Source organism: Pyrgilauda ruficollis, unplaced genomic scaffold (genome assembly GCF_017590135.1).
Source record: "Pyrgilauda ruficollis isolate IOZ18807 unplaced genomic scaffold, ASM1759013v1 scaffold48, whole genome shotgun sequence".
Lineage (NCBI taxonomy): Eukaryota > Metazoa > Chordata > Aves > Passeriformes > Passeridae > Pyrgilauda > Pyrgilauda ruficollis.
Genome location: NW_024526377.1, coordinates 1,061,040 through 1,079,391, shown reverse-complemented (window position 1 = coordinate 1,079,391; position 18,352 = coordinate 1,061,040). Strand labels below are relative to the sequence as shown.

Below are 18,352 nucleotides of genomic sequence, written 5' to 3'. Positions count from 1 at the left end.
TTTACAGTCTGCCGTGAGATAACTTGTAACTTCCTTTCAAGGGGCTGCTCAGATTTCATTGCTGCAGCTAATACACACCTCAATTTGATGATAAATAAATTTCTTACCATGAATTACTTAATTTTTTTTGTTCTTTTTGCATAGAGGACCTTGAGTGCTTTATGTGGTATTACTGAAGGATTTTGATATTGTTTGCTAAAGGGGAATTAAGAGGAAAATGCCATTAAACTGAATTGTAGTCTTAAAATCAGTCAAGATTTAGTCATATCGTGTTTTCAGTGTTTTTTCAAGTATGTGTGGAAGGTGGTGATTTCCAGACTCTTTGAAAGCTGGAGGAGTGAGTCCTGTTGGATGTCCCTGGTATTTAAGTTGTGAGTGTATAAAAAGCCCTGCAGAGTGGCCCTGGGGGCTTTGTGCAGCACCGAATTATGTTGGAGGTGCAATTAAAACAACCTGATCTCTGCAGTTTTCAGAGTCATTTTCCTCTCAGTATTAATCCCATGCTCGACTCGTGGGGCAAACCTGACAAAGTCTGATCAAAGATGGGACTCAGATTTTTTTATTTTGGTCTCCCCACCATTAGTAAATTGTTCTTGGAAGTTGTTTGTAGTAGAGTGTTGTTCAGGGCTACTACAGGGAGCAGGGAGGGAATAGAGCCGCCTTTCAGGCCCTCGGAGCCGCTGGCAGGAGCAGGGCCAAGCTCCGCGGCCACCAAGGTACAGCAGTGGAACATCCTGGGGTTGCTCTGCCAGGAGCTTCTCAGGGCTCCACCACCCCGATTTCATCCTCAGAACTCTCTGCGGGGCTGCACTTAGGTACCTCAAGTCATAAACTGTTGATCTTTTTAGTGGAGATGAATTCAGACTATCCCATGCCTTTAAAAATGAATTTGGCTTGTGTGAGTGTTACGTAATGGGGGGAAAACATTTTGCTGTTCACACCTGTAGTGTCTCTATTGCTCTGATAGTCCTGCCTTAAAATAACAAACAAACTTCTGTGGTTTTGTGCTGCTGGAATGTTATCAAAATATCTGGGGAATAGGAAATTAGTGAGTTGCTGTCAGCTTAATCTGCAGGCTTTCCTCCAGCTTGCAGGTCACTTGGATGTGTGCAAAACATATGGGGTATTTCTTTAATGGGGTATTTTATTGGGGTGGTCAGTGCTCTGGGCACTGAAAGTGTGTTGGAGTTGTACAGATTTCCCCCGGTGCCATCAACAGCAGGACCAGCAGTGCTGGCTGTGCCTTCTCTGGAAAGTTCTGCTGAGAGTCCAGGTCCCAGGTTTGCTGTTCTTTCTCCAGGGAATTCCATAAAGCTTGTCCATGGGTTTTACTGACTCCTGAGCACAGCTCCTGAGTAAGCAGGGAGGGCACACGCTGTATTTGGGCTCCATGAACTGTACGAAATCCAGGATTTTCAGTTTGCATTGAAAAACAAAAACCAAAGCAAACTGTTGCTTTGCTGCTTTGCGTGACTGAGGGAGTACTTTGGGATACAGTGGGATACAGGGGGCCTTGAGTGTTTATATAGATGGGGGACCAGGCCTCTTGTGCCTGGTGTAGATGGGCACAGCAGGTTGTGGTGTCACTGCCTTCCGTGGGTTTTTTGGGGGCTTTTTCCCAGGAGTTTTCCAGTCAGTGTGTTGTCCCTGGCAGGAATTGCCATTGTGCTGCTGCTTCGTGGGCATCCTGTACGTCCTGTTAAGCCCGTGCAGCACAGAAAGTGGGATCTGTGCGCGTTCTCGGTGGGATCTGTGCGTGTTCTCGTGGGATCTCTGTGCCTTTTTGGTGGGATCTCTGTTTGTTTTCAGTGCTGTTCTAGCTAATGGGTTCATGGAGCCAGTGTGTGTTGGAGGAGTCACTTTTGCCACAGCGATATTCCCCTGCCAGTCACAAGATGGATGTGTTATTTAATGTTCAAAGCTGCAGCTGGGAGGATTTCATGTCTCTTTCCCCTCTCTTTCCCCCATGTCCCCCTGCAGGTGTTGGTGGAATGAGCGTAGCGTGCGTTTTGAAGAGAAAAGCAGTTCTGTGGCAGGACTCGTTCAGCCCCCACCTGAAGCAGCACGCTCAAGACACAGCCAACCCCACCATGCCTGTGGTACTGACATCTGGCACAGGCTCGCAGGCTCAGCCACAGCCAGCTGCAAACCAGGCCCTTGCAGCAGGGACACACTCCAGCCCCGTGCCCGGATCCATAGGAGTGGCGGGGCGCTCCCAGGACGACGCCATGGTGGATTATTTCTTCCAGAGGCAGCACGGGGAGCAGCTCGGGGGAGGAGGCAGCGGCGGCGGCGGCTACAACAACAGCAAACACCGCTGGCCCACCGGGGACAACATCCATGCAGAGCATCAGGTAGAAAACCACTCCCAGCTTTCCCAAGTCAACCCTGCAGCCTTCTCAGAGATGCTTTTCATGGTGCTCTTCTAAAGCTGGAGCTGGTTCTGCTGGAGTGGCAGCACTGGTGCTGTTTGTTTTCGCTTTTCAGGGTGGCAGAGCCCTGGTGGCTCTGAGTTGAAAGGTTTCTGCTCTTGAGGGTTGTTGAAATCCCAAATCCCAATGCGCTCCCTGTGACAGTCGAATGCATGTTTACAAAATTCATCACTCCCTTTATTGATTTTTTTTTTTTCTGATGTGTGAACCAGCATAGCCGTGACTGCTGTTGCTGCTGCTTTTCAAATCTGTTGCTGTAGTTAAATAATTCTTATGTAATGGTATTACAAAACTGCCAATGCATGTAGGTTGGGCTTTTACCATTCCCGATATTGGAAAACATAGGAGTGGAAGTTGCTGGTGGTATGTTTGACTGGATTTCTTTGCTTTGGGGTTGGGTTTTTCTGGTTATCGTGTACAGGGGAAGGTGGTGATGATGTGTGTAGCTGAACTGAGAAGAGCAGCCTTAAGAGTGTCACCAAGCAGTGGTTTTAGGAACTTCTTAGAGCCACTCAGTCTCTAGAGGGGTGGTGGGCCAGGCTGTGTGCTAGTGGTGTTTACTAGAAGTCTTTTCAGCAGTTGCATTGTCACTTGTGCTGCAGTTAAATGAGTGGCTGACTCACTCCACTCTGTCTGTGACCTGTAGCTCACTCATCAAAGACATGAGTGCTTCCTCTCCGAGGCAGCAGAACCCAAGTGTAAGCACATTTTAAAGCAGAATGATCCCCACAAATATTGCCAGGGCAGCAGACGCAAAGCTTTTGCAACCTTTGTGAACATCTCCTGCCTCCAGTTTCTGGAATCAAAGCGGCCAAGCCCTGGCTCCTCTGCTGTGCCTCCCCAGGGGATGTGTTGCCAACCAGAGCATTTAAAAGCAAACATTGCAGGGAATTTTGCAGCCTCACTGAAGGCAGTGTGTACATCAACAAAGAAATAAACCCAAGTGCCCTGTTAATTTGTTCTGGAAGAAAAATCACATAAAATACTGCAATATGAGCTAAAGAGCTAGAAAAATATTGTTGTTATTCCCTTATGCAGAAATTTAGTATTTAGGTATCAATTCAGAAGAAATAACTGCATTGAAACAGATGTAATTTTTCTGTTTATTATCCAAGTTTTTAGTCACTAACTGTAAAACTTGATTCAAGAGAAATCAGTGCCAGAGATCTTAATATTTTAAGTTCTGAAAGAAACTATAAGCAAGGATTTCTTCCTGCAAACTTGTAGGTTTTTCAAATCAAAGCAGCCATGGAGGGGTGGAGATGCCTGGGCAGGGCCTGCTATTGTTTGGGCATTTTGTGGCAAGATGACTTCATGAATTAAAATGATGTCATAAATTCTCAATCCTCTTTTCCTCCAGCTCACACTTTCATCCTCCTTTTACTGCAAATCCCTGAAAGCAAAGACAATAAAACTCACTGGAGATAAGGGGCGTGGGGACAGGGCACTCCAAGCTTGCAGTCATTAAAAACTCTGCTGGTATTTGTACTTTTATTTATTTAATAATGGAAGGACTTAAACTTTCACTCAAACAAAAGAATCCTGCCTGATCCAGAGGCTTGTCCTGTTGTCAGCAGAAGTGTTGCTCAGCTTGATTTTCTTCAGTAACTTGTGGAATGAAATGATCCTAATAAATAAACCACTTAATGAAAGGAAAGCTCATTAACTTATGCTAGTCTAAATGAACTTTTCAAATCCAGTTCCTGTGTTGTCTGGCAGCAGGACAGTGGTGAGAAGGTTGTGTGGACAGATCAGACCTGCAGGATGGAGCTCACAGATGATTCTGTGTGATGCTCTCAGTTTCCCCTGTGAGTTCCGTGAGCTGAGGCTCAGGAAATACCCACCAGGCCAGAATTAACATTGGGGTTTTTATCTGTTCTGCTTCCTGCTGGCTTCTACACTCTGATAAATGAGGTACAGCCGTAGTTGCAATGTTTTTGCATTCAGTGCTCATCTCCAAACCAGTCTTTGTGTCTGTAATTTCTTCCAGGTCAGCTCTGAGGTGGGGCACTCTGTCTTGTTCAATACTGGGTGCCCCAGTGATTGATGGGCACTTTTGTCAGAGTTTGGTGCTCCATCCATCTTTTTCCATGGTTCTCTGCTTGCCTCAGGGTTTTACTCCTGGGAAGCAGAATGCAGGATATGTGTAATCCTAGCACTGCCATTCTTCTTGACTTCTTGGCCACCTCCACATCTGCTGCTTAAATTATAAATTCCTTGGAGCAAGGACTAATCTTAGGCATGCAAAATGATTTAATTCAGTTCGGGTTTAGCTGGGGTAGAATTGAATTTGGCCTGCAAGAACAGAAGTGGAAGGAAGTGCTGGGAAATGCAGGGAGGCAGGGAATCATTAGGGATGTCTTCTGACTCTGTTTCTTATGGATGCACTTTTATTACTGTACTTTTCATTTTAGACTTTCAGAGATGGTTCAGTGAGGGCCCAGCCTTAAAGACTGGTTAGGAAACTCAGTAGCTAAAAGATAATGGGAAGTCCGAAAAAAAATAATTATCAGTTAATATAGGTTAATGTCTGCCTAGAGCCTGGGAGGTCGTAATTAAAGGTAGAAAGATTTTAATTGTTGAATCCCAGATTCTTTTTGTTGCGTGTGTAGACAAACGTGTGTCTGTTGGTGATAACACTGCAGTGGCTTTTACCAAGTGATGACATTTCATGGTGGTGTTAAACAGCCAGGAGTGCTGTGAGTCACAACTGAGCTGCAATATCCTGATTTTCCTTGGGTTTCGTTGTGCTGTTCCTCCTGGTCACTTTCCCTCCTGGCATTTCTGGGAATTGGGCTGAGAGTGGCTTTAGCAGGGATGGCTTAAGGAAAAGTTTCTCCCAAGGAAGTGGGGAAAGAAGCTCCTTCCTGGTGGTATCCTCTCCTTGTGAGCAGCAGGAAAATGCTGTGTCTGTTTGTGTTTTGCTTAGAAACTTTCTTTTCCTGTTGCATTTTCCCCGTCTCCTCTGGAAGGTGTGTTTGGGGCCAGGTTTTTATATAAAATGAAGCAATTAAAGATGGCCCTGTCATTTCACAAATTTAGGTGTCAAAGCTTCACCTGAAATCCACACAAAAAAAAACTTGTGTTGCAAGATTTTCTTTGTCCCTGCAGACACTGAAGATGCTGGAATCAGACTTTTGATTTCCTAATGTGGTCTCTCAGATCTCCTGAGCAAAATCCCAGCTGTTTGCAGCTCCAAATCCTTAATCACCAAACTTCCATGGAAGACACTAAACTGGACATTTTTCTCTTTTTATTCATAAAAAGCAGCAGGATGAGGCTGAGGTCCAGGGTCCCCAGTAATTTTAATGTTGGAGTGAGCAGGTTTAGGCTGTCTGATGCCTGTTGGTGTTGGGTAGAGCGTTCCCCTGACTGCTGGAGAGTGTTTGTGTGCTGTTTATCCTGCAGAAACCACGGGCAGGGATCAGGACATCGTTGGAGGGAGGGCACAGGATGGCTCCAGGTGAGGAAGGGCCCGGGTTGGGTCTGCCTTGGTTATGAAAGGTTGCACAGATCTCCTCACAAACCCAGACAGCCTCTGCTGCTCCTGAAGGCGGTGAAAAGACACTTGGGATATTCAGCTGAGACAAGTTATCAACACTGAGCAGGTTTTTAGGAAAATTGGCTGGGTTTTCTTGGCTGGGGTCTCCTGTGGCTCGTGCGTGTGTGTGCTTGAACCGGAGTGAAGGGAGAGTTCTCTGGTGGTGTCCCTCTGGAATTGCAGTCACTGGATATGCTTAGACTGTTGGAATTGCACTCGGGTAGTGTGGGAGTTGCTTGGTAGAAGCAAATGATTTGAGGCATTTGCTTTCTCTCAGAGCATGTTTAATTAATAATTGGAGACAATAGAACTCTGCAGGGATGGTCTTGTTGAATGTGGGGAATTTTTCACATGGAGTTGGTGAAGAATAGTCAGCACAACAGGGCTGGGACTGGGGTTTCTGCTCAGTTTTGCCTTTTGGCAGTGTGACCATGTGAGTTCTTCACTGGGAGCTGGATTCAGGCAAAGGCAGGAGATAATTCTGGCAGCTGCCCTCGTGGGGCACGGCTCCTCCAGCCAGGCTCCTTCCTGCCCTGGGAGCAGCTGGATCTGAGCACATTTGGCAATGCTGGGTACTGCTGGCAGTAACTGTGGCCAGAGCTTGCCTGAAAGTTGTGGCAAGAGCCTCTAAAAAGGTCCTGGAAGCAAAGGCAGCCCTGGTGTTTGTTCTTCCAAAGGGAAATCCTGGCTAAGTGATGCTTAACTCCTTAGGACAGAGATTTTGCCCCATCCCTGGAAGCGTCCAAGGCCAGGTTGGAGCAACCTGGAACAGTGGAAGGTGTCCCTGCCCACGGCAGGGATGGAATGAGCTGGGATTTGGGGTTTCTTCCAACCCAAACCATTCAGTGATTTCTGATGTGCCTGTGGGTATGTGCTCCAAATAATTGAATGTATTGTCTGTGCTGGGGTTGAAGGCATGGAGTGAGTCCCTTGTCACACAAACCATGTGACAGCACCTGTGGCTCAGCTCTGGAAGGTGGTTTCTGACCTCTGTTTCATTAAACCTGTTGAGTTTTCGTGGGAACTTCCTTGTGTCCCAGTGAACTGCTCAGGGCTTTCCTTTCCCTGACAGTAAAAAGGCTGTGCTAATTTGATACCCAGGTAATTTGAAACATAATTCCTTGCTGAAATGAAATGTCTGGTTTGACTGATCTGTTTCACAGAGATTTCTCCATAGTGGAGGGGTAGCTTGGGAGGGGAACTGGAACATTTAATTTGGTTTTCTACTTTGTGTTGCTCCTTGAAAATTTCTCCTGAGGCAGAAGGAGGACGAGTAGATTGGCTTAGTTGGATATTTCAGACTCTGTTTCCTCCAAATCCATGGATTTTATTGTTCCTCATGGGCAGCTGCAGATAATCTGCAAGATTGTCCATTCTGCAAGATTGTCCAGTTGGGCTTGCCCAAGTGACCCAGTGTTGGGATTTCTCTGTGGTTGTTACTGTTCTGCTCTGCTTCCTTGTCATGGTGCTCACTCAGGAAGAGCAAAAACGCTTTCACATTACTGAATTCACAAATTCAGTGCTTCCAGAAGACTTCAGGTAATTCGGTGGATATCTTGTATGAGTGTGCTTTGAAAAGAGGTTTATTACAGAACTTGTCCTGCTTGTTTTCTCCTCCCCTCTTCCCAACTTTGCTCTCCCCTTAGCAGCTCATTTGTGGTTTGCAGAGTTGCTGTGACCTCCTTGTGCTTCTGCAGAGCAGGTTGTGATCCTGGGAGCATTTTTGTAAATACGTGAAGCTTTACAGTGGACCTGAGCCCCACAATCCCTCCCCAGCCACCCCAATCCATCCCCAGTCGCCTGTTCGTCTTGAACTGCTACAAATTCCAGCTGCTGATCAGAAATCTCCTCGATGAAGAGCTGTTGCAGAGCATTGTAGTAAAGAGCTGTTGCAGAGCATTGTCTCTGGCCTGCCTGGCTCAGAGAATTCCCTCTTAGGTGTATCAGGGATGATTGCCAGGCTGTTTTCCCTGAGTGCTGATGTCAGGCTGAACAAATGCTCCTTTGTGCTGCTGCCATGTGATGCTGCTCCCTCCCGGCAAGGAGCTGCTCTCAGCTCTCCTGTTACTCCTGCCTTTGTTAGGGCTAACTTCTGTTCCAGGGCAGTTGTTTTTATTGGGAACATCTGTCTTTGGTTCTTGCCCTGTTCAGACTTTCATTCTGGGGTAAACTCGACTGTTGGTAAACCCTCAGTGAGTCTCTGTCACGGTGGTTTGACGCCACTCTCATCTGTTCCGACAGAGGTGCCTTGGCAGTGCAATTAAACATTGCTGCATCCCTTCTCCACATCTTTTTCCCTCTGAATTTAAACCTGGGAAGGTCAGAATAGGGCTGGGAGTAAAAGGAAAAGCCCCCCAAGGTCAGATCTTAGCATGGCCCCAAGCTCTTGTGCAAACCCACGGATCCAGGCACACACCTGGGGTGCAGAAGATGGTTTTCCCAAGGTATTGCCAGCTCCAGCAGCACAAAATTAAGGTTGTTTCTTCCCTAATCCAGTATTTTTGAATCCTGCACCCCAATATGTGCCTGAGACATGGCAGGGTAACCTAAATTCCACATTAATGAAGCGCTTCCCTGGGTGGATAAAATGGGAGGGAAAACATAATTAGCTAAGGAAGGAGAGCCCCTCTGCAAGGCTGCCTTTGCTGCAGTTATTTCTGTCCCCTGAATCATTAATCAGCCTGGCCCCATGCCAGGGAAGGCATTAGCCAATCTGCAATTTCAATGGCTTTTTGCTTCCAGTGCTAATGGTAGTAGCAATTCTAACCATGAACCCTTTACTACAAAAATAGTAGTTAAACCACCTAATCCTGTCTAATACTTGTGACTTCACATTCTTTCTTTACCCACTATTGTTATGGGAGAAGGCTAAAAATAGGGCAGTAATCAGTTGATGGAAGAAGGTATTTTAACCCTGGCTCTGGCTGTCTGTGCAAACCTGTTGTGGAGTGTGATGCTTTCCTTGCTGTCAGCTGGGGAATGCATTTCCCCTCTCCTGGATGCTGTGAATTGTCTGACTGCACTCAGATCTGGCATTTTTGAAATAACCTCCTGTGTGAGCTGTTCAAACTCAAGCAGCCTCCCCCAGCTGAAGGAGGATTTGTTTCCATCTGAAATTTGTAAACCTTTAGTTCATTTAAAGAGTTTTAACAATTGTGAGTATATAAATCATAGTATTCAGCTGTAGTTTTTGGTTTTCTCCTCTCCATTCTAAGGATGTTTCTTGGTATTGATGATTTTTATTCTTCACTTGTCTCAATTCTGGTGTTCCTGTAGTAATGTTGCCTTTTTTTGAGAGATGTTTTACTAGAGAAGTGTTTGGTTGGAGGTTGTTTTGTTTTGTTTTGTTTTTTAATTGCAAATTGAGCAAGACTTAAAATACAGAGGCCAAATGGATGGAAATGTTGCATTCCCACTTGCAGAATGTACAGGAGTTAAAAATAAATATTCAAGGAATAATCACACTCTGGAGGTGCTCTAGGTAAGCACCTGGCATGTACAAATAGGGAGGACTTGGAATCTCATCTTGTTTTCTCACAAACAAAACAAATGCTGTTGGATCTTCCAGGTTGGAACGAGATTGGAACAGCCTGGGACAGTGGGAGGAGATCCTGCCCATGGCAGGGGTGGAATGAGATGGGCTTTAAGGTCCTTTCCACCCCAAATCAGTCTGGAATTCTGGGATCTTAGAGCTGAGAAATCAGGACATTTGTCTCTGCAGAGAAATATAATAACGATATCATTTCCCACATTCCTCTGCAGCAGTGGAGGAGCAAAACAAGAGAGATCCCCCAGCAGAACTGAAATCCTGGGAGGCTCCTCAGGCCCTCCAAGAGCTCAGCCAGCAGCAGGAGAGTCCTTCCCACGATTTGTGGTCCCAGCACCCATCCCTTGCCATGCCTTTGTTTGCCAGGGTGGCAAAGAGGAGCTCAGCCCAGAATTCCCTGTGGAAGTATCTGTGGGATTCCCTGGGGCTGGTTTGCAGGGCTGAGGGCAGCACTGGGCCCTGTAATTTAGTGCAGATCAAAGGAATATTGAAATGATCCATTTGCATGTTCCAGCTTCAGGAGTTCCTGGCTTTGCAGGGCCCATCCTGGAGCAGATCCCTCCTGGCCAGGAGGGGAACTGGGGAGAACAAATGCTCCAGTGTGATGGGGGGAAGGTGGATCCTGGGCTGAGGAAGGGCTGGGAGAAGGGAATGGGGCCAGGTGAGGAGCAGGGGGTGGGAATGGGAACCTGGAGAGCTGGGGCTGGCAGAGGTTTGCTTTGGTTCCCCTCTAAGAGAATTGGCTAAGTAGAAACAGATCATTTAAACCCTCTTCAGTCACTGCTATGCCCAGTAAATACAGGTATTTGATCTATTTAATGTTCAGCCTAAAAAAATAAAAACTCATAAATCCAGCTTCACAGTGCACTTTTAGAGACAGTTCAGATCATCACTAGAATATTTCTTAGCTCAAATATTTACTAGCAATTATTTTTTAGATTCTTTTTCTCCAAAGGAGTTTCTAGTTAGTTTTCTGGGGTTTTTTTCCTCCTGTATGCCAGACTGTTTTATTCCTTTGTTTAATTCCACTTGCCTTTTTCTTCCTGGGAAACATCTCTTGGATAAGGAGAAAGAAAAAGAATCCTTTGGGGTTGAGAGTGAAATTTAGCCTTGGATAGTTTGGCTGCCTGTCTGCCCAGGTGAATGTAAATTCTACATAAATGAGGATTCCTTAATATATAAAAAACTGGTGTACAATCCCCTGGGATACCTGAAATGTGATACAACCCTGCACTTGGAATTTATATGTAAAGGTCATTTTAGCAACCATATTTGCTTAATATAAGGTGCAGTATTAACACAGTCTGTTGACATTAATATTTACCTAAAATTACAATTCACATGCTTTGCTGGTTGCTCTCAGGGCATGTAAAACCCCCCTGGATTATTCTAGAATAAAAAATACAGTCCTGGAAATCTGCAAGGTAAATTCCCTGTTGTTTTCATGCTAATTTGTTGGTGCTTCAGCTCAGTGTTTAGTAATCAGAAGGACAGTTTGGGGCCCTGGCTGCTGTTAATTGACCTGAGTGCAGAATCCCTTTTGACAAGTGCCATTCCCCGGGGCCTGGCTTTGCTGGGGCCAATGAGCTGGAGTTTGCAGCACCAGCAGTGCCCTGGCTCCTGGCAGGAGCTGGGCTCTGGGGCTGCTGCAGGTTTGGGAATCTGGCATTCTGTGATTCCATGGAATCCTGTGTGGTTTGGTTCTGAAGGGACCTTAAAGCTCAGCCCATCCCACCCGTGCCATGGCAGGGACACCTCCCACTGTCCCAGGTGCTCCAGCCTGGCCTTGGGCACTGCCAGGGATCCAGGGGCAGCCCCAGCTGCTCTGGCAATTCCAGCCCAGCCCCTCCCCACCCTGCCAGGGAACAATTCCCAATTCCCAAGATCCCATCCATTCCTGCCCTCTGGCAGTGAGAGCCATTCCCTGTGTCCTGTCCCTCCATCCTTGTCCCCAGTCCCCCTGCAGCTCTCCTGGAGCCCCTTCAGGCCCTGCAAGGGCTCTGAGCTCTCCCTGGAGCCTTCTCCTCTCCAGGGCAACACCCCCAGCTCTTCCAGCCTGGCTCCAGAGGAGCTCCAGCCCTGGAAGATCTCTATGACCCCTTTGCTGTGTTGCAGTTTTTTACCCCAGGGGACACCAGAGCCCGGTTTGGGGTGCAGTGTTGGAGCTGGGGCAGGAGGGGCTCGGTCCCAGTCCCTGTGTGTGGGTTGTTCCTCCACTCTCACTCTCCAGGGTGATCCAGACCTGTGGATCTTTGGTGATGTCTGTGATGAGCATCTGAGTCTTTGCTCTTCTGCACAAGATAACTTGGAAAACTTAAATCCGTGATGGGGTGTGTTCAAGGGGCTTAGAGACAGGGAAAAGTGTCTGCCTGGGTTTGTGTGGTGGTGGGTGAGCAGCAGGTCCCAGCACACAGAACATCCCCACCTCCCTGCTGGAATTGTGCTTTGTGCCTGTTTGGTACAGCTCCATCCCTTCAGAAGTGTTCCAGACGCGGACAGGGGCTGGTGTCTGGGTAGCTTTGGGACAAGGAAAACATTTGCTTCTAAGTTGTTGTCACTGAGTTTTGCGATGCTGAGGCTGTCTAGTCTTACTTAAAAGGAAAGAAAGTGCAGTTGTCCTGTGTGAGGTGGCTGCCTGACACGAATGAGCTGCTTGGGGGGCTGGAATGATTCAGAGCTGCTGAGAGGCTGCTCTGCAGCTCGTGAGGTGTGAAGTGGCCATTGACCACGGGAGAAATGGGTTTGAACTGTTGCAGTCTGTGGTACAGGAGAGCTGAAAGCATTCCATGCTTTTTGTCCTCCTGGAGTAGGATTGGGTATCTGCGGTGTCTGGAGTTGTGAAAGGTCCCTGGAGCACCGGTGCCAGGCCAAGGGGGTTGAGAGGATCAGTAGGGTGAAATGCAGTGTCCTGCCTGTGGGTCACCACAACCCCCAGCAGCTCTAGGCTGGGCAGAGCCTGGAAAGCTGGGGAAGGCCCTGGGGGTGCTGGTGACATTGTGAACATGGACCAGCTGTGCCCAGGTGTGCCAAAGGCTGCTGCCACCTGGGCTGTGTCAGCAGCAGTGTGACCAGCGGGAGCAGGGCAGTGACTGTCCCTGTGCTGCCACTGCTGGGGGGGCAGGCAGGGGATGGTATCTGAGTCAGTGGAGTGGCCGGAGCTGGAGTGTGTTACAGTGACACACATTCCTGTATTAGTGTGTGGAAATCGTTCTTCTTGAATGAGATTTACATAATTCCTGAGTGCATCCACACGTTCAGTGACGAGGAGAGGAATATTCTTGTGCAATGAACAAGGTGCTCGTGTCCAGAACCTTCATTTTGTGCAGTGGGGTTCCATGGTGTGTGTGAGCAGGAGGGAGTAGTTCTCGTCCTCGGGAAGGCAGCAGCTGGCTCCTGTGAGGATGTGCACTCTGCATCCCTTCCCAGAGGCACAGCCTGCCTGGAGCAGGCTGGAGCAGGGGGCAGCCTGGGGTGCTGCTGGCTGAGAGCAGTGGGAGTCAGGTTCACTTCCCAAGGGATTGGGACTCCAGCTGCCCTCTCCTTGCGTGATTCCTGATTCCTGAAGTTTGTGGGGGTCACCTCTCCCTCCCGGGATATCACATCAGCTCCAGGTGTCAGGGCATCACTCCCTCATGCAGCCGATTGATCCTGGCGTTGTCTTCTGGATTTCTTTCAAATCTCTGCTTCAGTGGTGAGCCACATTTTCTGGTAATCAAATCCAATCGGCGTCAGTGCTCATCTGGGGAGAAGTTCTGTCTCTGGACCTCCTTGTTTCTTGCGTTTACACCACCCTGGCTCTGCTCTGTGCTCCTCAGAGCCCTGGGATCAGTAACAAGAACAGATCCTGATGAGGTGGAAGATCAGCTCTATTATTTAAAGGGCATTCCAGAGGAATCCCTGACTTCTGGAATGCAGAGGTGTTGGAAGTCATGGCTTTGGCTTTGTGTTCTTTTGTTTCAGACACTGTTCTTTGTGGAAGGAAAATGAAGGAGCCCTGTGATATTTGTGTGCAATGAGGTGAAAATGTGTTGCTGTTTAACATTATAGCTGCTGAGAAATGGGAAAAGGATCTTTTGGGTGCAGTCTTTGAAAATCAAATAAATAGATCCAATGATCAATGAGGGTAAAGAAACTGTGTGTGTGACTGAGGGAAAGAGCTGGAGAATTGCTGTTTATGGACACTTTGAGTTCAGAGTGGCCAAAGTCAGGCACAAAGACCCAATTTAGAAAATGCTTTTATCCATATTTGTTAGGATTCTTGAAAGAGCGATGATAAGGGATGTGAAATATCTCTGAATGAATAATTTCTTCATTTCCTCACATCTGGTAGCTGATAGAGAAGGCAGTTTTTATTTTCTGCTTTTCATCATGGCTGGCGTAAGGGATACTGGGGAAGGGGATGGGGACAGCCTGTTTCTCCTGTGCCATTGTCCTGTTGGAGTGAGTCCAGGAGCCACAAGTCATCTGCAGGGCTGGAGCACCTCTGCTGAGAGAATTGGGATTGTTCAGCCTGGAAAAGAGAAGGCTTGGGGTGATCCCATTGTGGCCTTCCAGTGCCTGCAAGGAGAAATGGAGAAGGGACTATTGACACAAGCCTGGGGTGACAGAGGAAGATGGCTTCAAACTGACAGAGAATAGGTTTAAATTGGATATGTGGGAGAAATTATTCCCTGGGAGGGTGGAGAGGGGCTGGGATAGAATTCCCAGAGCAGCTGTGGCTGCCCCTGGCAGTGTCCAAAGCTAGGTTGGGCAGGGCTTGGAGCAATCTGGGACAGTAGGAAGTGTCCCTGCCATGGCAAGGGTGGCACTGGAGAAGCTTTAATGTCCCTTCCTACCCAAACCATTCCTTGATTCCATGTCAACCAAATCAAGTAAAAATAACACTTAATATCCTTTTGGATTTTCTGGAAATTGGATCTTTGTAGCAGCTTTATTTTGAGGTTCCTACAGCTCAGCACCCACCCCTGGGAGATGGTTTGTTTTGGGGAAGCTGCTGGACACACTCTGAGCAGCCTTTGCAATGGCTTCTGCGGTTTGCTGGGACATCACTTCAGCAGCTGTGAGTTCACATCACCTCCTGAATCTCTCTCTGCTACTTCTCCATTCCTGAGATGTCTGATGGAAATAATCATTTATTTTGCGGTTTGGCACATCTGGATGTTGCAGCACTTTCCATGAGTTCAGCATGAAGGGCTCCATGGAAGAATTTGGTCCCAGTGACGTTCGTGTGGCACCAGGCAGCTGAGCTGTGTCAGCTGCAGAGCAGCGATGGAGCTGGCAGGGGAGGAAAGTCAGCTGCAGTTTTGAGAAGGGTTTCACTTGGTGTCGGTGGCCCATGTGACAAATGTCACTGCAAAAGGTGGCAAGGCTGAGGCAGAACTGAAAATAACTGAGATACAGTAACAGGAGATTTTTAACCTGATTTTTAAACTGGGATTCTGAGTGACCCCTGAGAATTTGCAAATTATGTAAATATCTATTAAATAATTAACTAATATACCACTAATCTTTTGCAAAGTATGACAGCCACAGAATAGAAGAATTTAGACTGGAAGGGATTTCTGGAGGTCTGATTCTTAGATGAGATCTACAGAATATTGTCTTAGATGAGATCTATAGAATATTATCTTAGAACAGAAATAAAACATAATCCCAAGGTCTTGGTTCTGCTGGAAGTGGTGCTGCAGTATCAGAAGTCATGGTTAAGGTCAGTGATGGCATTGTAACATTACAGTGCTGGTCACTGGTGTGCCATGAGCATCTAACAGTTTTTGGGATTTTTTTGGTCGTGTAACTCACCCACCAGGTATTGCTGAGCTCCTTCCTCGGCCTGGCAGGGCTGTGTGCAGAGGCAGGACTAAACCCTGCTGTAAACCTGCAGCTGCTGCAAGCAGCCTGGATCAGTGTGGGCATTGCTCATTTAAAAGTGCTTTATCAACTCCTCCCTGCTGAGCACAGAGGTGCCTCAGCCCTGCTGGGCTGCAGGGAGTGTGTAAACACTGAGTAGGAGGGGAGTTTGTGCTGCTTGTGCGGGGTGTTTGTGGCTGCTGGGACACTGGAGCGGGGCAGGGGAGAGCAGTCACCTGCTCCAGTCCCAGCACGTGGCTCAGCTGCTGGGCTTTGGCCTCGAGTCCAGAGTTGGGGTTTCTTTTTGAATTTGCTTCCTCCTGTGTGCTCAGCAGCTGAGATTTGGGAATGAGAAGCAGGAGAAGGGTTTTCCTGCAGTTTCAACATACCCAGTCCATGTCAGGTACTGATTCCTGTTCTGGGACAGGGACAGCAGCCAGGGAAGGGCTGGAGCTGGAGCAGGACCAGGCCAGGCTCAGGCTGGAGATCAGGGCAAGGTTCTTCCCCCAGAGGGTGCTGGCACTGCCCAGGCTCCCCAGGGAATGGGCACGGCCCCGAGGCTGCCAGAGCTCCAGGGATGCCCAGGGTGGGATTGTTGGGGTCCAGGAGCTGGATTAGTGATCCCTGTGGATATTCCAGCTCAGGGTGCCCAGGGTGGGATTGCTGGGGGCCTGGGCAGGGCCAGGAGCTGGACTTGGGTCATCCTTGTGGATCCGTTCTATGCTTTTGTCATTTTATTTATACAGCAGTTTCAAGTTTATGCTTTAGTTTTCCGCTCTAAATGACTCAGTTTTCATCAAATGAAAGTGTTGTTTTTTTTTGCTTCGTGTCAGTGTAACCTGGATGTAAATTTGCTGGGTTTATACAGGAGATTTTCCTTGATTCCCACCTGAAATGATGCTGGCTCCTCATGCCTTGACTCTCTCACCTGAAACCGCTGTGAAATATGAGCAGAGACAGTTGTGTTAAGGCTTTGTGTGTCTTAAAAGTAATTGCTGGTTGTTCCTTTCCTGTGCATGTATAAATCTAACACACAGAAATAAATCAGTGTGTAATAATACATGTGTGTGTATAATAACAAAAGTATATCAATGTTGTAACTGCTGGGAGTGTTAAAGGTAAGTCATACTCTGGAGCTCCATAACCTTGTTACAGACTCTCAGTCTGGAGCAGAAAAATGGCTATAAACTGTGATTATAATAAAAATAGCAGCAAAGAAAAGCATTTCCTGATGGCCTTTTCTCCCCCATCTGTGAATAGGTGCGTTCCATGGATGAACTGAATCACGATTTCCAAGCGCTGGCTCTGGAGGGACGGGCTATGGGAGAGGTAAGTGAGAGTCCTGGAGAAAAAAAATTGTGTTTTGGGAGGGGGAAGGAATGAAATAGCAGCTTTTTGAGGCTGCTGGGACAGTTGTGATGCTGAGGGTTCTTCGTTCTGCCTGCAAGATGTGTGTGTCTGTATGTGTGTGTGTCTGTATGTGTGTGTGTGTGTTGTGTGTGTGTGGTTGATCCAACTCCAAACCTGCCGGGCCCCAAACCTGCCAGGCTGGAATCCATCTCAGAGGGAGGAACAGTTAAACTTCCACCTGCTGGCTCATCCAGCAGGAGAGAGTGGCTGCACAGCAACAGCTTGAAATCTGTCTGGGGACAGGTGTCCCAACCCTTGGAGCAAGTTTATTTTGGGATTCACTGAGCTCAGACCTCGTTGGGCTGTGGGGCATTGTCTGCTGCTCTGTTTTCAGTCCTGGCCACCTTTTTTTGGCTCTTGCAGAAAGGCCAGGGCTGTGTTTAAGGTTTGGAGTAACTGGGCAGGGTGAGCCAGGGCTGCAGGAGGGATAAGAGCAGGGCCTGCAGCTGAAACTTCACAGAACCCCAGCTAGAGTTCATTTAATCTCTCACAGCAGCAAGGAGATGGCGGATTTAGGGGGGAAATGGCCACTGGTTTTCTTGGAAAAGAGAGAATTTATCTGTTTTTAGAGTGACCTGAAAGAGTAGCTTGTTCCTGTAGGTTCCTGCAAGCTGGATGGAAAGACTTCTTTGCCTTGCCTGTTTCCTTCTGCCTTTAGTGAGTCCCTTGTGGAAGGACAGAGGAGAAAATCATGTCTGGTAGGAGGATGTTCATGTGTGACAGCTCAGCTTGATGCAAGTGTGATGCTCCTCTCAAGCTCAGACCAGTTTATTTCCTCCATGTTTAATCTGTCCTGTCTGTTACCCAGTGCATGAGCCAGGTGTAAAAAAACAAAAACCCCTGGAACCCTGAAGTTGCTGTTTTGGAGAAAAGAGCAAACCAGAACTGTGATGAGGTGGGATTCATAGGGAGGTGCCCTCTCTCAGATCAAAGACTTCCTTCCTTCCCCTGTTTCTTCCTCCATCCCTGCTTTCCATCACTGCCTTCCTTCTCCCCCTTTCCTTCTTTCTCTCCCCCTTTCCTTCCTTCTCTCCCCCTTTCCTTCTGTGAAAAACCGTAGTACAGGTTTGGATTTTGATTTGACTTGAGAGGAAAATCCATTTCTCCAGGTTGGATTAATTTACCCCAAGACTACTGACTAAGAGGAGGTGAAAACGATTTCAAAGGAGCAAACCTGACATTAAAAACCTGCCTGAAGCTGCTGCACAGCAGCTGCTGTGCTCCATGTGCAGCTTGCCTTTGGAATGCTGGGGGTGGGAATGTTCTGAGGAGAAGAGTTTGTGACACCTCATTTGGGCAGGAGGTTCATTCCCAGGGAGAGCCTGGGCTGGCTGAGAGCAGGTTCACAGCGAGCACAGCACTCGCTTTGCTTGTCAGGACACAAGGTCACAGAGCTGGAACGCCTGAAGGAATTCCTAAAAATGCTGAGTTCTCCCAGCTTTTGGTTTATTTAGGCATTTCTGAGAGGAGCAAGTTTGGATTTGTGTTTTGGAGCTTTGCTTCCCAGTGATGACTCATTTTTTTCCCCTTCTTGTAACTGTGATGCAGAAAATTTTGGCAGTGGCATCCTTTTGT

The 18,352-nt window shown here is 47.6% G+C and overlaps 1 protein-coding gene across 6 annotated transcripts in view; it reads left to right on the top strand.

The window, feature by feature from the left end:
- Positions 1–18,352, top strand: part of PUM1 (pumilio RNA binding family member 1) — a 75,987-nt gene that overhangs the window by 2,178 nt on the left and 55,457 nt on the right. For all 6 annotated transcript variants that reach the window (XM_041479304.1, XM_041479301.1, XM_041479303.1 and 3 more), the window contains exons 2-3: positions 1,981–2,354; positions 16,628–16,696. In XM_041479304.1, the coding sequence (XP_041335238.1) occupies positions 1,992–2,354; positions 16,628–16,696 (432 nt within the window). In that variant the 5' untranslated portion in view covers positions 1,981–1,991. The remainder of the gene's footprint in view (positions 1–1,980; positions 2,355–16,627; positions 16,697–18,352) is intronic.